The following is a 22,875-nucleotide window of genomic DNA, read 5'->3' on the forward strand; positions in this document are numbered from 1 at the left end:
AATTTGAAGTAGATCATTGCGGAGAAATCACATGCAAATTGATTAAAAAATCACTTTAATGATGGAAAAACGTTGCTATAGACTGCTATGTACGAAAAGCTGTTTTATAATTCATAACAGGAAAAGCCTTAAGCGGCAAGTGTTTTCGACCTATTTAAACAACGAGGCGATATGTATTTCAATTCACAACCAACAATCGCATTTTAGACAATATCAGTCTCGTTAAACAATCACATAAATATATATTTTAAGCCTAACCACATAAATACTTGTAACTATTTGAAGGTTTTGAGACAAATATTTCAATATTTCGTTGAATTTTTTACTCCTTTTAAGAAGCCTTTGCTCTTGCATGCTGCTTTCCGATATATCGCGGCAGACGGAAAATCAATAAACACAAAACCAGCATCGGAGCACGATTTACATGCACGAAGGTTTCATTACGAAGATGGCGAGCGAAGAAAACCAAATTGTCGAGCTTAACGTGGGCGGCACAATCTACAGCACGTCAGCAAAAACTCTGACGTGTGTTCTACCTAAATCCAAGATGGCGGCCGGTGTTCGCGCGTTCATTTCCGGCGAGAGTGCAACGTCAGACGGAATTCCATTCATTTGTGACGCAAACAAACGCATGTTTATTGATCGTGATGGCGTCACTTTCCGATTAATTCTCGAATACCTGAGAAAAGGCGCAGGTGGTATCGCTATTTCCGACTGGCTGCAAAAGATATGCCCTGACGTCATTGAGCGTCATCGCTTACGTAGTGAGGCTGAGTTTTTCGGCCTTGATGAACTGGCATCGATTTTGAAAAAGATTGAAGCAAGGAAAAATTTCGTGGTGGGTATAAAACGTTTTTCGCACCAATTATACAAGTAAATTAACTTTTGGATTTTAATATTTGAATCAATGATGTAAAAACAGTTTCGATACGAACTTACTTTAGTTTCGGGAAAACACTTTGTTCAACGCAAAAAGAGTTACAAAATTGTTATATGACAAAAAGTTACAATAATACATTTTTAAAAGTTTTATTATTTAAGCTAGGGGTCAAGAACCTGTTATTCACTGCGGACCGGTATGAAACTGAATTTTTTATTACGGACCGGCCTTTTAAAACCACAAATGTTCAGCACTGAAAACTAATTAGTTATTACAACTTTGATTCAATGTGAACCTTGAGCAAGTTTTATGCGGCCCGGTAACGAATCCCTAACGGACCGGTGGTTGCCGACCACCAATGTAAGCGATCAAACAACTTCTGTTTAATATTAATCTATATTTAATTTCACCCAGACTGGGAACAGCGATCAAGCACAAATTCGATCCACTGGGTCCCAGGGACAGCCCCCTTTTTACCCCCGAATCTACCAGGGACCTTCCCCAATATCGAGAAACGAGACAGACTCGCCCAGCAGGTTTGATTGATTTTCCATCTTATGATGTTTTCAATGTTACACAACACGGATTTTAAACAGACATGTTTAAATTTCAAATAATAAGTTGCATTCACAAACAACTAAGTCGGTGTGTAATAAAACAAACACAAAAATGGCAAAGGAATTGTTGTACACTCGCATATGTTAAAGCATATAATGCAAGACAAAAGTTACTTCAATGAGTTCGCTGTTTACCACAAATTGAAACTCAACACGCACTCTTTTCAACAATATTAGCGATAGGCAATTATCACATTGCAATGTAATTTCATTATCACATTGTAATGTATTTTCATTTTGATTAAAGTTATGAAACCAGGTGAGGGAGGGCAAAAAATGATATCAATGCCTTACAACGGTTTAAAAAAGGGAAAAGATTCATGTGCCCTATAGCGTACCCCTCTAGTTATTGATTTAGGTATTGTAAATATAAGACAGTTTCGACAATCGTTTTTTGGAGGAAGTAAACAGGCTCAAAAGTTGAGGTTAAGAGCCATTGCTGCACAGAAAGAGGACAATGCTAACTCCTTCGGTGCTATCCACCCACTTTCAATAATAGCCATTATGGGCTTTGCAAAACACCCTGGTTTGCCCAAATCAATGTTATAACAGTTGCAATGTTGATTTTTTTAGGGTTAACATTCTTGAATTTTACTATTGTAAGAATTTACACTGACTGTTCTTTCAAGAAAGCAGCAAGCAGCAAGCAGCGCAATTTGGTTCCCCTTTACAAATACTTTAGCAACTATAGTATACTCTATAGAGGTATACCTTCATCGGGTTTCTGATCGTTTTTAACACCAAGCGCATATAGTTTCATGCTTGTAAATTATTACTTGAGGAGCATGGAAACGTTTGAGAATGAACTGCTGTGAACGGCAGATTGTAATTACAGACCGGTTTCGGTGCATTTACTCAATTACCTGTAAAATCACACCTAGCCATAAATAAATCATACAAATTGATGATGGACAGTCGTAAGGGTTTCCTGTGTCCCAGCATGTTGTGTCGTAAATTAGGAGCCACTTAACTTGCATTGCTAGCTGTGATGCAACGGTGTGAGCTGTTGAAGCAGTTTGGTAAATACAATTCACTTGTGACTTACATCACATGCAAACGCCAAATGATTTAAGCGCATCTGGTTTTCCAGTTATTTGGTAATTAGTACTGAAAGTGGCTGTAATTTTGTAAAAGAAAAACGACGCAAAATTTCGGAATTGTAGGTTCCGAGAATAGCAGAAAAACAACGAGCAACCTAAACCTCAAATTTTAAAACGTTTTGCACAAACTACAATATTTTTCTATGGAATAAAGCATGTAATTTAGGTCACGTAATATTTCTAAGATCGCTTAAAAACACTATCGATTAATTTGTTTCCTAAAATATTTACAATTTTTTATAGCCTTTCCAGTCTTGGTGTAGGGAGGCTAATAACCGACAGTTATGCAACGAAATAAATAAATTAGCATTTGCGCGTTTTATAATAGCTAACTAGCATTTTGTGCCCTTTCCAAATTCCATATTTAGATGACAAGTGATTGAAATGTGCCAAGGTTTTACTTTTCCGTTTTATTCATCAAGATCGCAGCTGTTGAAACATAACTGGAAGTTCACCTACCAAGCGTTGATGGTGTGCTCAAGTCATCTATTGCCTGAGTGCCAATTAGGCTACTTTTTGTGGGTCGTTTTTCTGCGATTTTAAAGATTCTTGATGACATGCCTAAACACATCAAATATGTGTCCGCAAATAAAATCGCTTGACTAATAAAAGGTTAACTCATAACTTGAGAAACTTAACAGCGATCCCAATTAAATGCAATTTGTTTTGAAAAGATACGATTGCTCTGCATTTTTATACAACCAACTCAGTTTACATGTTTTTGAACACGTAACAGGTTTTACTTCATTATCAATCCGTGAAACGTCGAAACAAAAACAACATTACTTTTTTTCCGATAAAATGTCACTGCTGGTCATTCAAACTTGTATCAAAGTCTATATAGGCCTATGTTCGTTCCATGAAATTCTTAGCAAGCGCCGAGTCTAAGATATCCAGGCTAAATCTCTTTTTAAGCCTATCAGCACCGTTTTTGTGGCAATCGATGGCTGTTTGTAGCAACGACCTTCCTGCAAAATATCGATTTACGATTTTGGCGACACTTTCCCAAATCAGTTTCCCATTCTAGCAACAAAGTAACATACTCGCAGGTCAATCAATTTTCTGCATCATGTTGCCTAGAGCAGCGTAGTTGATATGTACTCATCATTTGAATAAGGAACTGATGATGCCATTAGGCGAAATATATATATTCCATTGAATTCATTGACGCATTTCGTAACTTGGAAAATGCTTTCCATTCTCAGTCATCAAAACATTGTTTGGATATTTCACATTACTTTAACCTTATTTTTTTCAAATAGGTTTCTCTGTATTTCGTATACTGAATGCCTAAATATATTAAATGCCTAAAAACGAAAAACCTAGCGTTAACTGTGATCACACAATGCGCCCACCGTCTAGCTGCCTGCTTCACTTATTTTACTGAAATTAAGTTGGAATTTTTATTACATTTTTCCGACTCAGGGATCAGTTTAGTTCAACCGAATAGATGACACGCTTGCCAAATCTTGGCACTCGAGTGATTTTTCATAGCACGCCAAACGATTGCGTGTTTATATTAAAGTAGATCTGCTAAGCTTGATTTAAACATTTGCATTGTTTGTTACCTGTTTCTTTATCATTCGATAGTCTTACAATTCAGTCTACACCAGTGGTTCCCAACCTTTTTGTAGTCACGGACCCCTTTTATAAATTTTATAAATCGGGGGACCCCCAACGTAATTTTCCGTCTTTTTATGTTTGACGTTTGTTGCATACCTTGTTATGGATTTTAGGCATTTTAATCCACCCTCGCAGTCCTTTAATTTCAATGAAGTTTCTGTATTGTAGCGGTCAATGTGCGCTCATTTTGACCTGCACATTTTCGAGCACATTGTGCAAAAAACGCTCGCATGCCCGTCTCCCAATTAAGGTGTGATAAACAGGGTGCCACCATATGCAGGATTGTAAAAACTGTTAAGAAACTTAAAATATTTTCTGTTGGTTAATGATAGAAAACATATGTGCCTCCACGGACCCCCTGAAACCATCTCACGGACCCCAGGTTTGGAACCACTGGTCTACACGCACACATATGTCTGCTTTTTGTTTGTAAGTTGGCACGCGAAGTCATTAACACATGAAAATAACAAGTAAATTGGAACGCGTCGCTTAAAAGGTTGCCGACCCCTGGACTAGATTCTAGTGGGTTTTGCAGCAATATCACTTAAGTTTTTGGCTCAAGTACACACATGTGCCAGGCATATATATCAATGTACATTGGCCAGAAGAGCTCTACAAACAAGTACACACATTTTTCTATACTCGGCTAACTCATAACTTAGACTGTTGCGACTCTAAATTATGTTGATGAATTTATTCCAGGTCGTTAGACAGAGTTATGAGCACAGGATCTTTATCACAAAACCGACCCTTTTACATTACCATCGGGTACCGGAGCTCATATAGCGCGACAAGAGATTCAACATCATTGGAGAAGTTTCGTCGAATCACCAGAATTACAGTGTCCGGCCGGTCCGATATTGCAAAAGAGGTTAGAGGTTACATTTATTCTTCTTATACTTTCTGTTTTTCAGTGCAAGTTTGTTTAAATATGCAGAAACAGTTTTGAATCTGATAGTGTTAAGAATGTAATTGTTTGAAAACAACCCTAATTGTTCATGACAATAAGAAGGAAGACATGGGACTATTTGAATGATGAAACAACTAAAAATCAATCATTTGTTTCGTTTGGGTAATTATCAATCGTTTCACTCTTGAGCAGTGGTTCTCAAACTCGGTTTTTGGGGCCGCATGCGGCTCCCAACTACTTATTTTGCGGCTCGCACCAGACCTCAGAAAACCACCAAACATTGCTATTTTAGCTTTCAAAGTAATAATCTTTAGTGATTTTCTCAAGATTTCGTTTTTTTGCGGCTCTCTACACACTTAAAAAAATACCATTTGGCCCCGACAATAAAACAGTTTGAGAACCACTGCTCTTGAGCCATAGCCGTACACTTTATTCAGTGGTGGGATTCAAGGTTTTGTCAGCCGTTTCTATTACAAAAGTCATATTTTTCAGCCGGTTCTGTTACAAAAAGTTCATTGACCGTAACCAGTAATGCTAACCGGTTCGCTGATCTCATAAAACTTCGTAAGACGGTTCTATAGAACCGGTGCGAACCGGCTGAATCCCACCACTGACTTTTATTACATACGGTATAAAACTATTTCGCCCAAAAAAACTAATCTACTGCATTGTATGACTGAAAGTGTGTACTGTGCCCACCAAATTTCACAGTACGCCAGAGGGCAGGCGCCATTGCCCATGTTACGAAGTCTTGGTGTAGATGTAAATGTCTGATGGACAACAATAACAACATCACTTATACAAACCAAGCTAGTAGGAAAACAAACGGTTATAGCCCTATTGTTTCACCACGGAACAGGCCGTACCGTCTTCCTCTCTTACTAATCACTGTCAAAACAAGAGCCATGCATCAATTGACGATGTGGTAAGCGTGCAACAGGACTGTGTGATGGTGTATATCAAAACGCTTCGGTGCTGTACGCCATGTTACTTTCAAAAATGATTTTGAATGTGTCAAGCACCCCGAGAACAATGTGAGCAATATTAGATGTGCACGCTGTGGCCACACACCAGTTGATGTGTAGCATATATTTTTACGTACTTGAGGATATACACAAGCTCCCTGGGTACACCAAAGGCCACTGTGCGTGTATCATTAGATGTGTACGCTGTTACCACACACCAGTTTATGTGCAGCATAGATTTTGATGTTTTTGGGCTTACATGAAGACCCTGAAAACACTTAAAAAGATCACTGTGAGCAACATTAGATGTACACGATGTGGTCACACATCGTTTTATGCACAACATCAGTGTTTCAGTGAAGAGCATTGCGTTGGGATGCACACGCAATTTTGTGACATATTGCTGTCTTCTGTCACAGTTCACAAGGGTGTGTGATGCATTTCCATGGGCCCAAATTTTCACACTGGTTCGGTGCCAGTTGTTTGCTGGATCGATACTTCGCGCTTCAACGAATGTAAATCGAAGCAGATTGGCCACACAGCTGACCACCGATAAGCCAGATCAATAAAACACTTGTCCATCAATATTAGGGACACAAAACTTCAGAAACATTCAATTTGTCTGCGGGAAGCTTGTTGCGCAACTAATCAATGCTAAAATTGAATCAAAATGCAAGGAGAAAAAATGCATGGTAGATCCGATGAGTTTGCAGTAGGTGACGTTGAGAAATATAGAATTTCTATCTAAAGTTACACGCCACGGGCCCAGTTATGTTTTCGCGCATTGCTGTTACAATTGATACAAGTCCTATAAATCGAATTGACACGGTTTTTCTAAACATAACAAATGTCACTTCGGACTGTTAATACCAGAACCTTATGTAGCCTACTATCCCTTCCACCAACTTATGCAGTATTTAATTTTTGGATAAAAAGCCATTTTCGCTCACAAACGGGAGATGTGTTGTATGACCAAGTTCATTTGGGGCACAAAATTCTACAAAACAGATGTATGTGGTAACGTCAACTTAAGGAGCTCTACTTTCGCCTTGACATAAAAGTCGTGGTCACATTACATAGAAACAGTAGAAAATGATAACATACTGAACCATGAACTGTTACACTCCAAGGCCGCGATTCGCTATCTGTACAATACGTTTTCTGTAATAAACCAGTAGCCTTCCTAAAAAGTCACACAGGTTTAAAATAATAGACAACGCATTCATACAGTCACAAATGCAGTGCAACCCTCAATGAACCTTAGTATACGCTCTGGCGTAATCGGTCAATGACGATTAGCTTGCTTATGTGTAATGTAAACTCAAGGATTTAGTTCAAGTAGGCTATATGTAATTCTGAATTAAATATTTAATATTCAGCCTGTAATTTACCAGGTTGAAATTATACAAACCTAGAATGCACACACCATACTTTGGCAAAAAATGGGATTGGTTGATTTTACAGATCACATACATTTATTAAAGTAGCAAATTTGGCGATGTACACCAGATTATCATGTTTTCTTAAAAATCTTCTTAGATCTCTACCTTATCATTTTTATGTAAGTTAATAATAGCCACAAAATACAAATGCTTTAAGTAACACACCGCTTTTATACCAAAGCTGTGATTTATTTTAGACGAATCATATATATAACCATGCATACACTATAGTGAAATGGTTTATGACATTGCATAAATGATTGCAGTGATCAATGCGTCCGTGGCTTTGCGTTCTAGTTTTCAAACAATAAAGTATGTTATATTAACAGGTTTTTCGTGATGACTTGAACGACAGTCGAGATCCAGACCGCTACCCATCTGACGGTTACACCAGCAGGTATTATCTCAAGCACAATTACCTGGAGCACGCATTCGAAACATTGGCAAGCAGAGGGTTCATCCTCAGTACATCGTGCTCCAGTGGATCCAAGACTCTGCCGGCACAGGCGAAAGAATACAAACAATGGACCACTTATGTAGAGTACGTCTTCTACCGGGCACCCTGGGATGAATAGATAATCATCGAAAAAGCAAATAACCGACAACCTTACAATTTAAGACCAGAAATGGACACATTTGCGTGATAATTCCTTGTCATTTACAACCAACATGTGCTAGACAAAAATCTTACAACTGGTTTTGTTGTTTATCTTTGGGCAAACGAACTAGTAGAGCTATTCGTTGTGGCTTCAAATCTGACCGATGACTAACTGACCACAGCTTAATTTGCTTGCACCCTTCGACATCGCACTTGGCATATTTTATGCCGCAACTTAATGACGTTTTGGGTTAGAGCCGGGTTTGGGGCTTGTACTTTATTGTTTGGGCTTGCCAACAACTTTGAGTGACGTGGTTGGGTTTTTCCTGGTCCCACAACATAAAAGTTGCGAACTGTTTGTGACTTGCGTTGCTTGTACACAACCACATTGCTTGCCAGGCCCCAAAATTACGATCTATTTGCTGATCGAACAATCAGGGCGAAGACATAACCCCAAAACACCCCCTTGCTGTTTGTTGTTTTGTATTATGGGTTTATATTACACATGCTTATGTTCTGCACGCCATTTGCACCACGCTTTGCCATTCTATGATTTTATCCATACAGATTTTACAACCAGCTAATACGCAAAACACTAAGTGCATGTGTTGCTAATCAGTTTTCCTCGCTTCGTACACATGTTTCCAGTTCTACATATTATTGTACATATATTTCTTTACGTTCTGTGCATTTGTTTCAATTTTGTTGCGTGCAGTGTTGTCAGGGCGACCGTAAGTGTTTCTGTAAAACTTTCTTGTTATACGTAATTTACCCGTACACTTTTTGTATGTAGGTATGTGCGCCGTTAATGTCGAATTGCACAGAAATACAAATGCTGCAGTTTAAGCCTCCTTGCAGAACACAGTTATTCGCAATGCTGCATTTTCCCCACATGTTTAATTAACTTAAACTATTAGGTTGGTTGTCATGGTTACCAATTAATTTTGCACTTGTTTTGTTCAATGATGTTTTTGACTAAATTTCTGGTGGGTTGAATTTGTCAGTTACTTCGGTGTTAGACCTACAATGTGTCGCTATTATCTGTAATTTAGTCCTACAGGCTTTGGTCCTTTACGGGCATTGTGAATTTTCATACATGTGTTGAGGTAGCTAAGCTTACAGCAGACATTTAAAAGTGACAGAAAATTCCTGACATTAAGATGAAAAGGGCAAATTTCCTGAGTGAATTCAATTATCTCCAACTTAATGCCAAAAAATCAATCATCTTTTGCTTGGGGGCCAGGAAACGAATACCTGTAGTTAAGAAAGTATAAGCCTCCTAACTTTTGCACAGTCGAGCTTTCTCATCGCAAAGGGGTTGAATAAAGGTCACTGTCAGAGGAGTGGGTGTGATGTCAAGACACAGGCTGTTTTGAGCAGGATGCGAGTCATGCATTCATAAAATTTAAAGTTCAGTGTTTGATATACAGAGTTCATTTCAAAAACAGAACGAGAGGCATGCTATACCTGGTGGTAGAGTTGATTGGCATGTTTTTTCTGCATTAGAGCCACTTTAAAATCGTATAGTCAAACTATATAGCGATTGTTTTTATCTAGTAGGTTGAAAAATCTCAGAATTTGTTACAACCGCTGTTGTCTTTGGCCGAACGAAACATAATTTTCGCAAATAGCAAAAATTTCAATTTTTTGAACTGTCGTAAAAAATTCTGCTAAAAAATAAAGCAAACCTTTTCGTGACGTCACAAAACGCATGAGTTTTTGTATCGCGGAAAAGGCACAGCGTCCCGGATGTTACGGATGTCGAGGGCAAAGGTCACAAAGCGGTCGAACCCCATTCCGTAACCGGCGTGCGGCGTGTTGCCATAGCGACGGAGATCCAGGTACCACTCGTAGGCAGGCAACAGACCGAGGGCGGTTAACCTTGAAGTGAGCTTGTCAAGGTCACTCTCGCGTAAACTTCCTCCGCACAATTCACCAACCTCCGGGAAGATGAGGTCGACTGCTGCCACCTAAAGTTTAAAAGTTTAAGGAACGAATAAAAATCACAAAGTTTTCACGCGAACACTCTGTTACAGTGCTTTTCAGACTTTCTTGTTTTGCGACCCAATTTCAAAAAAAGGAAATTCTACGTGACCCCTTGATGGGTATATAGCCTATATACGTGAATGAAGCTTAAACAATAAATTTACGCACATATACCATTTATTGTGACAACGACATATTCACGCATGATGCTCCGCGACCCCAAAATCATATTTCCATACCCCAATTTGGGTGCCCACCCACAGTTTGAGAAGCCCTGCTCTATTAACCCGAAGGAAGAAAATAATTTAACGTACCGTTTTTCCATCCGAGTTCACTGGCATGTAAAACGGCTTCGAACCACTTGGAAAATCCACGATAAAAACAGGAGTCGAGTCGCAATGTTGGACGAGAAAAGTTTCGTGATCTGAGTTCAAATCTTCTCCCCAACTTGGTGATGCAGTTTGCAAATGTTTTTGGTGTTTTTCCAACAATTCAATTGCTTCGGTGTAGCTCATTCTAAAACATATTTTCACGCAAAACATATTTAGTGTTAAACTTGAAATCCTGAAAACGCCATGATGAGTCTTTAGCGCAAGAGCTCACAAGGTTACAGGTTCTAATCCCATCTCAGCCACTTGTGTTTTTCTGAGCAAGAGACTTAAGAAAAGCTGATGAGTAAAAAGTCACCAATTTCGTTCCTTGGGCATTACACAGATCACAACAAACAATTAAAACTGCATTCTCAAGTAATATATTTGTTAAGAAGAATCGACATTAAACAATTTGTATGATTAAAAATTTGTGGTTATAAGTGAAAGGATTTGTTCCTTTTTAAAATGGTCAGAAATGTTACAAAAGCAAGTGACCTCTATATTTACAACAACTTTGACAACGGACATAAATGACATACTTACATCACATACTGTTTGCTTGCAACTTTTTCAAGCTTTGATAAATGGCCAGGAGAGTCTTTCTCTATCGTAGCAAGATCCAGCGAACAATTTAGAAGTAGTTCTTGAAGCAAGTATTTAACACTGCTTTCCATCAAATTCACCATGTCTGCCAGATCCTAAAAACACAAATCAATTTAATATGGGGAAATGCAATCCCACTTACACTTAAAAAATAAGCTGTTATAGCAACTCCTATCTAATTTTCAAATTATTCAAGTTCTTCATTAGTGGTGCACTTGCACCGAATTTATGCAAATTTTGCTACAGCTGTTTAAGAAAATAGCTCGTTTTGCCCAGAAACTCAAAGCTTGCAAGAAAGTATGTCAGTTGGTGATTTCTATTCTCTTATTCTCTTACCTTGGAATGTGCCAACTCTGCTTCCAGCATTCTAAACTCATTCAAATGCTTTCGTGTGTGTGACTTCTCAGATCGAAAAGCTGGGCTAAGGGTGTACACATCACCCATTCCCATTGCACAAGCCTCAAGATGCAGTTGCCCTGATACTGAAAGAAAAGCTGGTGCTCCGAAGAAATCCTCAGATGAATCAGATGATTCTTGCTCGTCGATTTGGTCAGGCTGGACTGAGAAGACATTTCCTCCAGTTTCGCAGTCACTCGAGGTCAGTATAGGGGTATGAATATGCAGAAAGCCTTTCTCCTAATAAGATATTTCAGTAAGTGCTAACAATGCAATCATGTCTGGTCAAATGTTTGTGCTGAAGTAAATATTTCAAAGTTTTGTATGTATTGCAGGAAGTCTTGTTTGACTCCCCAATATGTCATGCAAACCATCAAACCACAAGCACAAAAACAATATTTTGTGCAGATGATAAAGAATCAGAAAATCACACAGTGAAAAGTTTATACAGTCCAAATTATTACTTCTTGTCTGATTTAAGATGTGCAGAAAGCATCAAACGACATTTGTTCTTCTACTATTTGCTTTGATGCTAAAAGCCGGTTGAATGTTTTCAAGAATTTTTTTCAGCCAATTCGGCACACAGCTTTTTTATCAAAGTTGAAAGTTCATCTAACCATGTTCATAGTAAAGAAAAACCACTCAGCAATTGGAAAAGGTTCACATCAAACAATTCATAAAACATACAAGTAGTACAGCTGCTTGAGGGATCAAAGTTGTAAAAGCTTCAACTTTGCTTGACATGGTCAACTAGAGTGGTACTAAATACCACATGTTACCGCATAGTGTGTGGAATGCGACGAGCCCCAACAAGGGTAAATGAGACCCAAAACCCTCACCCCACCTGAATAACCATCACTGCTTTCAAAAGTCCGCAAAATTATAGTTATTCCAAAGTATATATTTGTATCCATTGAAACTACTTACCATGTAATAACACATGATATCATGCAGTATTTACTACCACAGGTCACATACAAATACAAGTAACAACTTACCTGAAAGAACTTATGCATAGCCATCTCCACACAATTGCGAGCTCGTAAAACTCCAGCCATTTTGTAATGCCTCATTCGAAGATGCAACAGTGATCGTAAATGCTGCATGTCATAGCTTGCATTCTTTTTTAAAGGTGCATCCTGTAGTTCCAGAAATCTGATTTATTATTTCGAATAGCAAAACCTAATGCAAAGATTGGGCCATTAAAGTATAACTAGTCAATTACTACGCAGAAATTTTGTGGACACAAATTTTGTTGATAAAAGTCTATTTGGCAGGTGATATGATTAAGTAGAAATATCAGATTGCATTTTAACATAATAACATACGCAGGTGGTGTAACCGTTTTAATTAATATTTGTATATTTTTAATCAATATTAATATTGATCACGTTATAACAAACCTTATGATCATAAAAAATAAAGTCATAAAGTAACTCAATACCTCAGCATATGTACCAAGCACATCCAAATCATCACATAAAATTTCGTATTTGTTTTTTTCATTCTGGATTGACTGTTGTATTTTTCCCCTTACACTAATTGATGTACCAAACTGCACCCTCCTAAAATCAGGAAGTCATAATGAAAATAAGAATGTTGTAAAGGTTACTATAAAATAGGGTCTTGTTTTTTGTGTGTGTTTTGCATTTTGTTGCTTTATAAGAAATTTGTCCTGCAAGATATGTCATTATCCTGATGAAGGCATCTTGTATAGGACGTCGAAATGTTGATTGTTTACAAAAAAACTGCTGGATGAGCAACACTTGGTTATACATTATGCCTAGCAGCAATAGCCTATATTATGGTCTTGTCAAGTTACAACTAAATTTTGCAATTAAATAAATACTTCAAGTGTATTTAAATGCAAAGAAACACATAAAATTTCAGTAATTAGAAGAAAACATTGCAGTATTTGTAATTTACAAACCTGTCAAACAAATCTTTACTCATGACAAGTTGAATATTTTGTGCAGTAGATCCATCATTGATATCAACAAATACATGGTTTTTCATTTTCCTTACAGATCGAGTCCATCCCTAAAATCAAACCAAATTTTATTCTTAACAATTTAGTTACACTACCTACACACACTACAGTTTCTAAACTAACACAGATGAAAAATATTAATTACAAGTACCTGTACGTCAGCAGATTCGTTGTTTTTTCGCCCCTTGAGTATGTCTTTAATTCTAACTTTCTTGTAACTTTGAGAACGGAAATTTCTCGCACAATAAAACGCATGTTTCTTTACAAACATTAAACTAGACATTCTTATGTTATTTTGTCTACTCCGACGCCATAAAACCTACAAATTGATATGTGAAAACACTTGATAAAGTCAAGTGAAACGTACGCAGACACTTTTTTGCATTTCACGACATAAACATTCATTTTGCAAAAACATTCATTTTTCGTGGGGAAAGACAACTATTCGTGGGTTTTCGACTATTTTTGCCTGTAGTTTGTTGCTGCTTTAACGTCTGGGGCGACAAAATACACAAAAGTTGTGAAAAAAAATTGGCAGAAACAACGTTTATTGGCAAAAAAAAGCGCAGGAAAAAACAAAAATGTCTGTTTGTTAGTTTTGCTATGCATGGATGGCCACGACGCACATGTATAGTCACGTGAACGCACTGAAGCGAACAAAAAGGGAACTGCAGTTTCTGCGTCAGGTAAACAGAAAAATCGTTTTTTTGTCACGTTTATGATCATCGTGTTTGTTTGGTATCTAATTTGATGGTTTTCAACAAATGTTTCGAACATTTCAACATATTAGATTCCTCAGCAAAAGATTTATTAGCCCCCAAATAAAGTCTACATCTCAAGAACGAGCTACGTGTTTGAACTATCAAAAGCCGACGTTTGTCCGACTATTTTGCACCGTAATGGACATTGAATCTATGAAGGTATTGTTTGTGAAATCATTTTTATGTGTACCTTTAAATCTTGTTTATCAGTGGAGGTATAGTCTACTTAGAAGAATAAACTACCTTTTTGTTATTAAATATCTAATAAAAAAACACTATATACTTCATGTTTTTATGTTCTGTGATTATTTGAATGGATGTAAGGCATTAATAAGTATGATGTACATAATATATTCAGGTTGTGGAACTTCGTGCTTACCTAAAGTCGAAAAACCTTTCAACAAAAGGCAACAAAGAAGAATTGCAATTGAGGGCAGTGTCATTTGCCAGCGATAAAAGTCAGACAGAAGATGCTTCTTGTAATTATAAATTGTTTTCATGACTTGTTCAGTTTGGAGAGCACACGCCAGTCGGTTTTGAACTTGCAAAATAATCGGTGGTAGGATTCAAATTTTTTATCAGCAGGTTCTATCACAAATATCATATTTTTCAGCCGGTTCTGTTACAAAAATGCCATTGACAGTATCCAGTAATGCTAACCGGTTTGCTGATCTCATAAAATTTCGTAAAACGGTTCTATAGAACCGGTGCGAACCAGCTGAATCCCACCACTGGATACACCATAGCATTTATTAAACCTATGGGTTTTTTTTAATTACCGAATTGTTTCATTTGGGTATAACATTTGCTATGGACAGTAGACAGAAAGGTAATCTACCAAAGTTTGTAATAACTCACTGGTTTGTGCTCTCTTAGTGGACAGGAATGACAACAGTGAAAATGCAATGAGCGTTGCTTCTGAAATTCCTGAAACAGCGAGCAAGGAGCCAGAAATTTCCGCAGAAAACTTAAACCCTGTAAAAGAGGCCATAGACACCAACAATGGCAACTTTATTAAACCTGAAGGTTTGTTTTAAAAGAAGTATTAAAAAGGACAAACATGGGAATTAAAATATATATATCACCAGTTGCAGATGTTGAAATGTCAGAATTTGAGAATGAAAGGAAACGAAAAGGTGACGATTTTTATCCAGGACAGAAGAAAGTAGCAAAATGGTTGCCAAACACAAAATCACCTCTTATGCTACTGAATGAAATGAAACCAGGTAAAACTTTGCATTTTTACTGCTTTTACATAAAATGTTGCTTGCAAGTTTGTAACTCAAACCTAATGTTGGCAAAATTCATATTACAGCAATTTCCAACATATACAAGAGGCAGAAAAATGTAGTTAAATCTATTTAAATTTTATTATGTACAGTGTATGTTGTCTTGTTAACCGTTTTTTTTTTCATCAAATGGTCTTAACTGTAAGGTTACCGTGGTTGCAGGTACAACAATCAGAGTTTCAGCTATTTCGAGCCCTGGAAACAATCCTCGGTTTAAGGCAACAGCAGAAGTGAATGGGCAACAATTCTGTGCTGAGGGAAACAACAAGAAAGAAGCAAAGCAAACCCTAGCTGCACTTATACTACAGTAAGATATAATGTACCACTATGTGGTCTGTGTGAAAGGCATACCTCCAGTGGTGGGATTCAAATATTTTGTCACTCTGTTCTATCACAAAATATTTTTCAGCTGGTTCTGTTACAAAACGTCCATTGACAGTAACCAGTAATGCTAACCGGTTCGCTGATCTCATAAAATTTCGTGAGACAGCTCTGTAGAACTGGTGCGAACCGACTGAATCCCACCACTGCATACATCCCATTTGTTTTTTTGAAAAACTCTTATTGATGTATTTGCCAAATTGGAACAAAATAAATACCAAATGAGTCATCAGTTTAGCATTTATTTTGCAAGTTGATTTTATTAGCCTGACTCAATGACATGAAACACAATATAGCTCCTGCTGCTTGCCAAAACTTTTTATTCCATTTACCAAATCTATAAATATTTGGCACCAATGCTCTTCACGTCTTGATCCCAATTTTTTCTACACAGGGAGTTACATTACCAGTTTGCTTCTCCTGTAATTCCGTTTTACAATCCCAGTCCAATTGACTTCACTTCTGACGACATCGAATTTCCAATCATGCCACAGGTTAATTTTATTGCTTCTGTTGTTTTTGAACTTAGATTCGTTTTTGCAAGTTACACAGAATTTCTATTAATTCCAGCCTCGACTATATTCATCTGGACCAACTTCACCAGTGATGTTTGACTCTTCTCCTCCTGCTCCTCTCACTCCTCCCCCACCTCCTCCTCCTTTTGTTGCTATGGAAACTAGCACTTCTCCAAAACCAAAGAAAAAATCAGTCAATACAGCTGAGGGTGAGTGCTGGTTTAAAATCTTAACACCAAATATGTTTGTTTTACCATTATCGTGATAAAGGTGTCTTGCATGAGACGTCGAAATGTCGATTGTATAATAAAACTGCCGAAAGAGCAACACTTGTCTATGTATTTGTTCTACTTAAATTGTCTCTTCTTTGTATGTAAAAAGTCCCCGTCCAAAGGTCTGCATTTAATTAAGATGATTAACACTTCACTATTGTTTTAAAGCTAAAAATAGCAGCAATTTATTGTTGTGTTCAGGCAGGAATCCAGTCTCTGTGTTGAACGAAATGCTGCCCGGCATACCGTTCAAATGCATTGAAGAAGTTGGGATAAAGCAGGAAAAAACTTTTACAATGGAAGTAGAAGTTAATGGAAAAAAATATCAGGGTTATGGCAAAAACAAAGTAGGTTAATTAGAAATAATAACATTTTCTGGTCATTAACTTGGATTGTTTTCAGAAACTTGCCAAACTCGGTGTTGCTACAAAAGTTTTGCAAGAAGAGTTTGGCGTTTCAACACAAGCAGGCGATCAGAGGAGTGTATCAAGCAACATGATCACTGATGTTTGTGTTGAGGAAAGTGCTGGGGTAAGGCCATAACTTCACCAATTTCACCAAAAACATCAAGTTTATAGAGCTCTGCTGGCAAATGTATCTTTGTATAAAATACATTTGCCAGAACAGTTCTATAAACTTGATATTATGCCGGCAGCAATAGCTTATATATCACCAAAACCATGTTAAGTTGTGAAGCTATCAAATTTTGTGTGTATTTTCAGAACTTGCCAGATTTGGTTTACAGTCTTGTGAGGGAGAAATTTTCAGATTTGACCAACAATTTTTCATCTGAATTTTCCAAACACAAAGTCCTAGCTGGTATTGTTATGACAAGAGAAAATGGTTAGTCCAAATTTTTTTTTGTAAACTGAGTGAAAATAGAGTTGCTCTGCATTCTATGCAAGTGAACTGGTAAGTTTGTGAACACCTATTTTGTAAAAGTTTTATTTTTTCAAGTTCGACAAATATAAATGCTATACACAGGATCTGTCCCTCTAACAGTAGGCATGTTAATGCCATAGATCACTGAGTCAAAACTGTTTCAATAAATGATTAATTAAGAAGCAAATGCATCTGACTCAAAATCAGTAGACATATGCTTGCATAGGTGAAATATATATCTCGTTTTTAACAACCTTGTGTCTACTGATTTTGAGTCAGAAGCATTTGATTCCTCATTATCAAGTTAGACAACCCTTTATTCTTGCTTTGTTTTGTTGCAGGTCCAAATGTCACAGATGGGGAGGTAATATCAGTTGCGACTGGAACAAAGTGTGTCAAGGGTGAATTCATATCCAATCAGGTTTGAAACAATCTCTGTTGGCTGTTTATAATTTACTCACATCCAATTTACAATCATCTTCTTTGCAAGGGTGCTGCATTGTTCGATTGTCATGCTGAAATTGTCTCCCGTCGTGGTTTTCGAAGATTTATGTACCAGCAGTTAATTGAATATGAAAAGTAAGAACAATGCAATTGTGGCAACACCCACCATAACACAAGTAAATAGGGACAGCCATAGCAAGCATTGGTTTTGTGGCATATATTTTGATATTTTTTAAGTGTTTCTGTGTAAAATCACAAAGTAAAAACTTTGTGATTAGTAAATTTTATGTATATTTATTTCCAACTTTATCTGTGGGACTGCTTTTGGAAACAAATGAGATGAGGTATATGTATTTTGAAGAAATGAGGTATATGTTGTTGAGCACACTTACAGAGTCCAATTCTTAAAAAACTATTTTTGCAGCACACTATGAAAACTCTCATGGCACGTTACTGAATCGCAGTACAGAAAAATATATATTTGTGCATTGAAATATGTAATGGAAACATTTAGAACTGTTATTAAAGTTTATTAGTCAACTTACACTTTGTGTAGAAAGCAAATGCAGAGACAGTGAGAAGTTTAACGTTAGGTTGATTTCAGAAACAAATCCACTTCTATTCTGGAGCACACTGGTTCTGGTCGATTCAAACTGAAGTCGGATGTGTTTTTTCATCTTTACATCAGCACATCACCTTGTGGAGATGCTAGGTTGTTCTCCCCACATGAGACAGAAGGTAAGGGACATTTTAATGAAAAAAAAATGAATGTTAGTTTTTATTGAAGTCAATTGTGTGTCAATGAAAAATCCAACATTAGTCGATGATTTTTAAGGTGTTAACACTTAACAGCAATATGAATTACCTTAAAAAGGGATTGTTTTGAGCATGTTGTTTTTCTTAAGTAGATTGTGTATAAGACTGATTTTACCCTTTTAGTTTTATTCTACCTTGTACTCTCGTGCCCTTGTTTTTAACATAATAGGAATTGTTTTTTATTGTTGATAACAAAACTTGCTATAGATGTGTCTGTGAGAAAAACAATTTGTTGTTATTGTAGAGTCCAGTGATAATCATCCAAACCGAAGATCAAGAGGAAGACTACGAACTAAAATAGAGAACGGAGAAGGCACAATCCCAGTTGTGGATGAAGGGTTTGTTAAAGAACACGGTCGAAGCAATGTTCAGCAAACATGGGATGGAATTATTAGCGGAGAACGACTTCTTACGATGTCATGCAGCGACAAAATAGCAAAGTATACTTGGTTTAACACTTGATAATGTAAATCTCAAAATATTGAACAACTAAAAATATAGTTTAAAAAGTATTAAATGGGAATAGTTTAGTGCAGACTTGAATAACAAAAATAAAAAGTGTTTGCAAAACTTAAAAATCACTGCCTTGTTTGGAGATAGATATGATAAAGCGTGATTCTTCCAATAAACTGAAGTGCTGTTAGGCTACATTGGTCAATACGGCCCAGTTCCTGACAATAGCTGCACTGATGAGACATTGTAGGTTGAAACAGTATGCACTGTCTTCAGGTTACTCATCATTTATTGGCTTAAAGCAGATATGATATAATTAAACAATCAGTAAGTCCCTTTCCAATATCCAACATAAACTATAGTGGTACAAGAATAAAACTCCCTTATATAAGCAAGTAGTGTTATTATGAACCAATGCTTCACAAGATCCTTTAGGACAGGGGTTCTTAAACTTTTTCAGTTGTGTCCCCCTTTACACTGTTTATTTATTCTCACGCCCCCTCCCTAAAAATGTTAGCACTGATGATGCTTGTCTTGTTTTTTGTAAACAACATACATCGTATGTCCGCTTTAAGCTACTGTCAAGTTAGTTCCAATCGTTAGAAAAAGCCACTTCAACGCGGATAAGTTGCGAAAAAAGCGCGTGCACAGAGCCACGGTGCCAGTATTCTTGTAAACTACGCATATGTCGCCCAGAAATTGTTGATGCACTAAAAGTCAATCTCCGATGCGAAATTAAGAACAAATAAAGAATGTACAGCCGACTATATAGTACAGGGGTCACCAAACTACGGCCCGCGATCCCATTTTTTAGGTTTGCCAAAACGTATTGATGACTTTGTTACTGTCAAAAATTAATCTACTCCTTACGAAAGTTTACTGCTACGACATGTAAAATTAATATTACCGACTTTCATAGGATTGCAACGCCCAGGATTGATCCAAAGCCAGTTTATTACGTCACAGACAAAACAAAAAGTGTTAATTGTGCGCAAACAATTGCCTTATTTTGTTACTTGTGACGTAATATACAAACATGCCTTGTAAGATGAGACTAACTATAAAATTTAACAGATTTTAAATGGGTTTTTAAAAAGACCATATCTTGGCACCCCTATAAAAATCGCCTCGTGGGCTAAGTTTGAGAAGAGGGCACTAGGGCATGTAAAGTCCGCAGTGGAAAAAAGTTTGGTTAGTACAACTGGACATCCATTTCAGAGCAATGAAATGTTTACTTTAAACAATAAGTTCGAAATTAGCGCCGACATAATTCCAATACATTCATTTACAATTGTTTGCAAGTGAAAACTTTGCAGCCAGATTGTGCTGCGCCCCCCTTGCGAACCCTTCACGCCCCCCTAATTTTCATAGAAAATAACTTGTGCATCCCATGGCAGTTAAAGTCCAGGTTTACTTTTTATTGTAGCAGGGGTTTGACTTGTAATTGTTAAAACAAGACAAAAGAAGGACTGAAATGAAAAACAAGGACATTCCTTAAAAAAAGGATTTGAATTTTTCTAAGACATTGCCCTTCAGAATAGGGACAAATCTTAGAAATAAGAATGGTATGGCAACCCTGTTTAGGGCAGACACAACAAGAAATGCCATGTCTTTTTTCCAGGTGGAATGTCGTTGGAATTCAAGGTTCTTTACTGAGTTTGTTTATTGAGCCAGTCTATCTATCTAGCATCATGCTTGGGTCTCTGTATCACGCCCAGCACCTTGAAAGGGGGGTGTTTTCTCGAGCAAGTGACGCAATGAGGGCAGCACTACAAGAAACTGACGACATGGACAAATTATTTCCTCAAAACTACAGAATGCACCGGCCACTGCTAGCGTCAGTCAGCAGCTCAGGTTGGACTTTCATAATCTATGTTTCAAATTTATAAATTCGTTTTTATCACTAGTTAATGTTTACAATCCAGTTAGGTTGCCTAGTGTAAAATTCTTCAAACAATATCGCAGAGTAACTGGAAATTTTCGTCAAACAAATACCTTTCAAAGTGAAAAGTCAGAAGCAACTTAGTTTAAAAAAAGAACAAAAACAGTCACACCTTGTATTTAAAAATGTTCAAAAAATGTTATTTCACAACAGGAAGGCGGATGGCAAAAAAGGCACCAAACTTATGTTTTCACTGGACATCCGGGGATCCAACTCATAGTATTATCAACACTGGCACTGGTAAGGCTCTTAACACACTCATTACCACCATTATATTGATGGCAATAACATGTTCAATGCTTATCAAGGTCGAGCAGATGATGGCGCGTCCTCCAATCTGTGTAAGAAGGAAATGATGAAAATGTTCATGGATGTGTGTGTGAATAACTCGTCAATTGTGAAACCTGATTCATTTGATCAAAAAACTTACGGGGAATTAAAAAACCTTGCAAGCGGTTATCAGGTGAAAATTTTTGCAAAATTATTTTTTTTAACTATTTCTGTTGTTTATTATGTTGGTGTGTTTCTTTTGTTTTCAAGTATGTTTTTTTGGTGGAGGTTTCTGGTACAAAAAAATACTTTACTGCTAAGGGCTGATTTCAAGAAAATCATATTATGGTATACATCAGTGGTTCTCAACCTTTTTAAATGTCAGGGCCAAATGGTAGTTTTTTAAATGTGTAAGGAGCCGCAAAAAACGAAACCTCAAAAAAACACTAAAGCTTATTACATTGAAAGCTAACATAGCAATCTTTGGTAGTTATTTTAGGTCTGGTGCGAACAGCAAAATAAGTAGTTGGAAGCCGCATGCGGCCCTGAGAGCCACGGTTGAGAATCACTGGTATACACAGTCAAGTCACATGAAGTACTAAATATTAGAAGCTGTAATATGCTTAACACAAAATCAATTCAAACACAGTCAAAATCAGTTCCAAACTCGTTCATGTTCACTGTTAAGTTGCGTTGCACATGGATTGTATGTTAAAGTTGATTCATCTTTATCTTGTCAAACAGGAACTGAAGTACCAAGTCATGGGTGGTTTCACGAAAACCAACTGTGGAAGATGGATCGGTAAACCCAACGAGGTTGACATGTTTACTTACCAGCCCAAGAAATAAACAATCATGCAATGTTGAAAACATCACTGCCACTTCTGCTGTATGGCAGTAGAGAGACATCATTTGTCAGTGGAAATTTTTCAATCATGTCAAACTCTGGATCTTTCCTCTTTCACCTTTAACCCCATTTCAACGTATTTTTTTTCTTTCTAGCAGTTCTTCAAGTTTTATTAGTTTTTATTCTGGTATGTTGCATTTTTGGTGTGTGGTGATATGACTGTGTATGTTTCGTGGAGGGTTAGTGATATTTTATAGTGCAAGGTGTTACTTTTTTGTATGTACCTGAAATGAAAATTTTTGTTCACTCCATTTGGGATCTGTTTTGATCTAATATAGACTTCAACATTTTTGCAATTGAGAAAGACAACTAAGTGTATTAGAGTCACCAGAGCATGTGTCCATAGACCCTCATAAAAGTGGCTGATTCAACCATAAAATGTCGGCACCCTGTGAGTGCAGCAAAAATATTGAATAGATAAGTTTAGTTTACAGTTTATGCTTTGCACCACACAACTACTGT

The 22,875-nt window shown here is 37.1% G+C and overlaps 3 protein-coding genes across 3 annotated transcripts; 2 read left to right on the forward strand and 1 right to left on the reverse strand.

Moving 5' to 3' along the window:
* Positions 1 to 267: 267 nt before the first annotated feature.
* On the forward strand, positions 268 to 8,981 carry LOC145238426 (BTB/POZ domain-containing protein KCTD8-like). Its single transcript, XM_080101583.1, has 4 exons — positions 268 to 838; positions 1,295 to 1,416; positions 4,923 to 5,091; positions 7,867 to 8,981. The coding sequence occupies exons 1-4, from the start codon at positions 425 to 427 to the stop codon at positions 8,110 to 8,112; spliced, it is 951 nt and encodes a 316-aa protein (XP_079957709.1). The 5' UTR covers positions 268 to 424; the 3' UTR covers positions 8,113 to 8,981.
* LOC145238425 (asparaginyl-tRNA synthetase-like) lies at positions 7,689 to 13,827 on the reverse strand. The gene is made up of 9 exons (XM_080101582.1): positions 13,633 to 13,827; positions 13,422 to 13,531; positions 12,936 to 13,056; positions 12,490 to 12,630; positions 11,432 to 11,731; positions 11,036 to 11,190; positions 10,436 to 10,637; positions 9,824 to 10,105; positions 7,689 to 8,099 (listed from the first exon to the last, which is right to left on the reverse strand). The coding sequence occupies exons 1-8, from the start codon at positions 13,762 to 13,764 to the stop codon at positions 9,836 to 9,838; spliced, it is 1,431 nt and encodes a 476-aa protein (XP_079957708.1). The 5' UTR covers positions 13,765 to 13,827; the 3' UTR covers positions 7,689 to 8,099; positions 9,824 to 9,835.
* A 323-nt stretch (positions 13,828 to 14,150) lies between these two features.
* Positions 14,151 to 22,709, forward strand: LOC145238423 (double-stranded RNA-specific editase 1-like). Its single transcript, XM_080101577.1, has 18 exons — positions 14,151 to 14,401; positions 14,601 to 14,721; positions 15,119 to 15,268; positions 15,331 to 15,468; positions 15,694 to 15,838; positions 16,307 to 16,406; positions 16,483 to 16,636; positions 16,901 to 17,046; positions 17,102 to 17,230; positions 17,422 to 17,542; positions 17,923 to 18,002; positions 18,072 to 18,160; positions 18,630 to 18,763; positions 19,086 to 19,281; positions 20,916 to 21,148; positions 21,390 to 21,476; positions 21,545 to 21,699; positions 22,251 to 22,709. Exons 1-18 carry the CDS (start codon positions 14,246 to 14,248, stop codon positions 22,353 to 22,355), a joined length of 2,439 nt encoding a protein of 812 aa, XP_079957703.1. The 5' UTR covers positions 14,151 to 14,245; the 3' UTR covers positions 22,356 to 22,709.
* Positions 22,710 to 22,875: the final 166 nt, after the last annotated feature.

Source organism: Phallusia mammillata, chromosome 7 (genome assembly GCF_965637545.1).
Source record: "Phallusia mammillata chromosome 7, kaPhaMamm4.hap1.1, whole genome shotgun sequence".
In the NCBI taxonomy this organism is placed as follows: Eukaryota; Metazoa; Chordata; class Ascidiacea; order Phlebobranchia; family Ascidiidae; genus Phallusia; species Phallusia mammillata.

Excerpts from the sequence above, each read along its gene's own strand:
- LOC145238425 (XM_080101582.1), bottom strand. The coding sequence starts at position 13,764 with ATGTCTAGTTTAATGTTTGTAAAGAAACATGCGTTTTATTGTGCGAGA. Across the intron at positions 11,191-11,431 it reads CAGAGTTGGCACATTCCAAG|GATCTGGCAGACATGGTGAA; the intron begins GTAAGAGAATAA and ends TTGTGTTTTTAG. Across the intron at positions 10,638-11,035 it reads GCAAGCAAACAGTATGTGAT|AATGAGCTACACCGAAGCAA; the intron begins GTAAGTATGTCA and ends AATATGTTTTAG.
- LOC145238426 (XM_080101583.1), top strand. The coding sequence starts at position 425 with ATGCACGAAGGTTTCATTACGAAGATGGCGAGCGAAGAAAACCAAATT. Across the intron at positions 839-1,294 it reads AAGCAAGGAAAAATTTCGTG|ACTGGGAACAGCGATCAAGC; the intron begins GTGGGTATAAAA and ends AATTTCACCCAG. Across the intron at positions 5,092-7,866 it reads GGTCCGATATTGCAAAAGAG|GTTTTTCGTGATGACTTGAA; the intron begins GTTAGAGGTTAC and ends TTATATTAACAG.
- LOC145238423 (XM_080101577.1), top strand. The coding sequence starts at position 14,246 with ATGTTTCGAACATTTCAACATATTAGATTCCTCAGCAAAAGATTTATT. Across the intron at positions 19,282-20,915 it reads TGCAGCGACAAAATAGCAAA|GTGGAATGTCGTTGGAATTC; the intron begins GTATACTTGGTT and ends TCTTTTTTCCAG. Across the intron at positions 21,700-22,250 it reads ACCTTGCAAGCGGTTATCAG|GAACTGAAGTACCAAGTCAT; the intron begins GTGAAAATTTTT and ends CTTGTCAAACAG.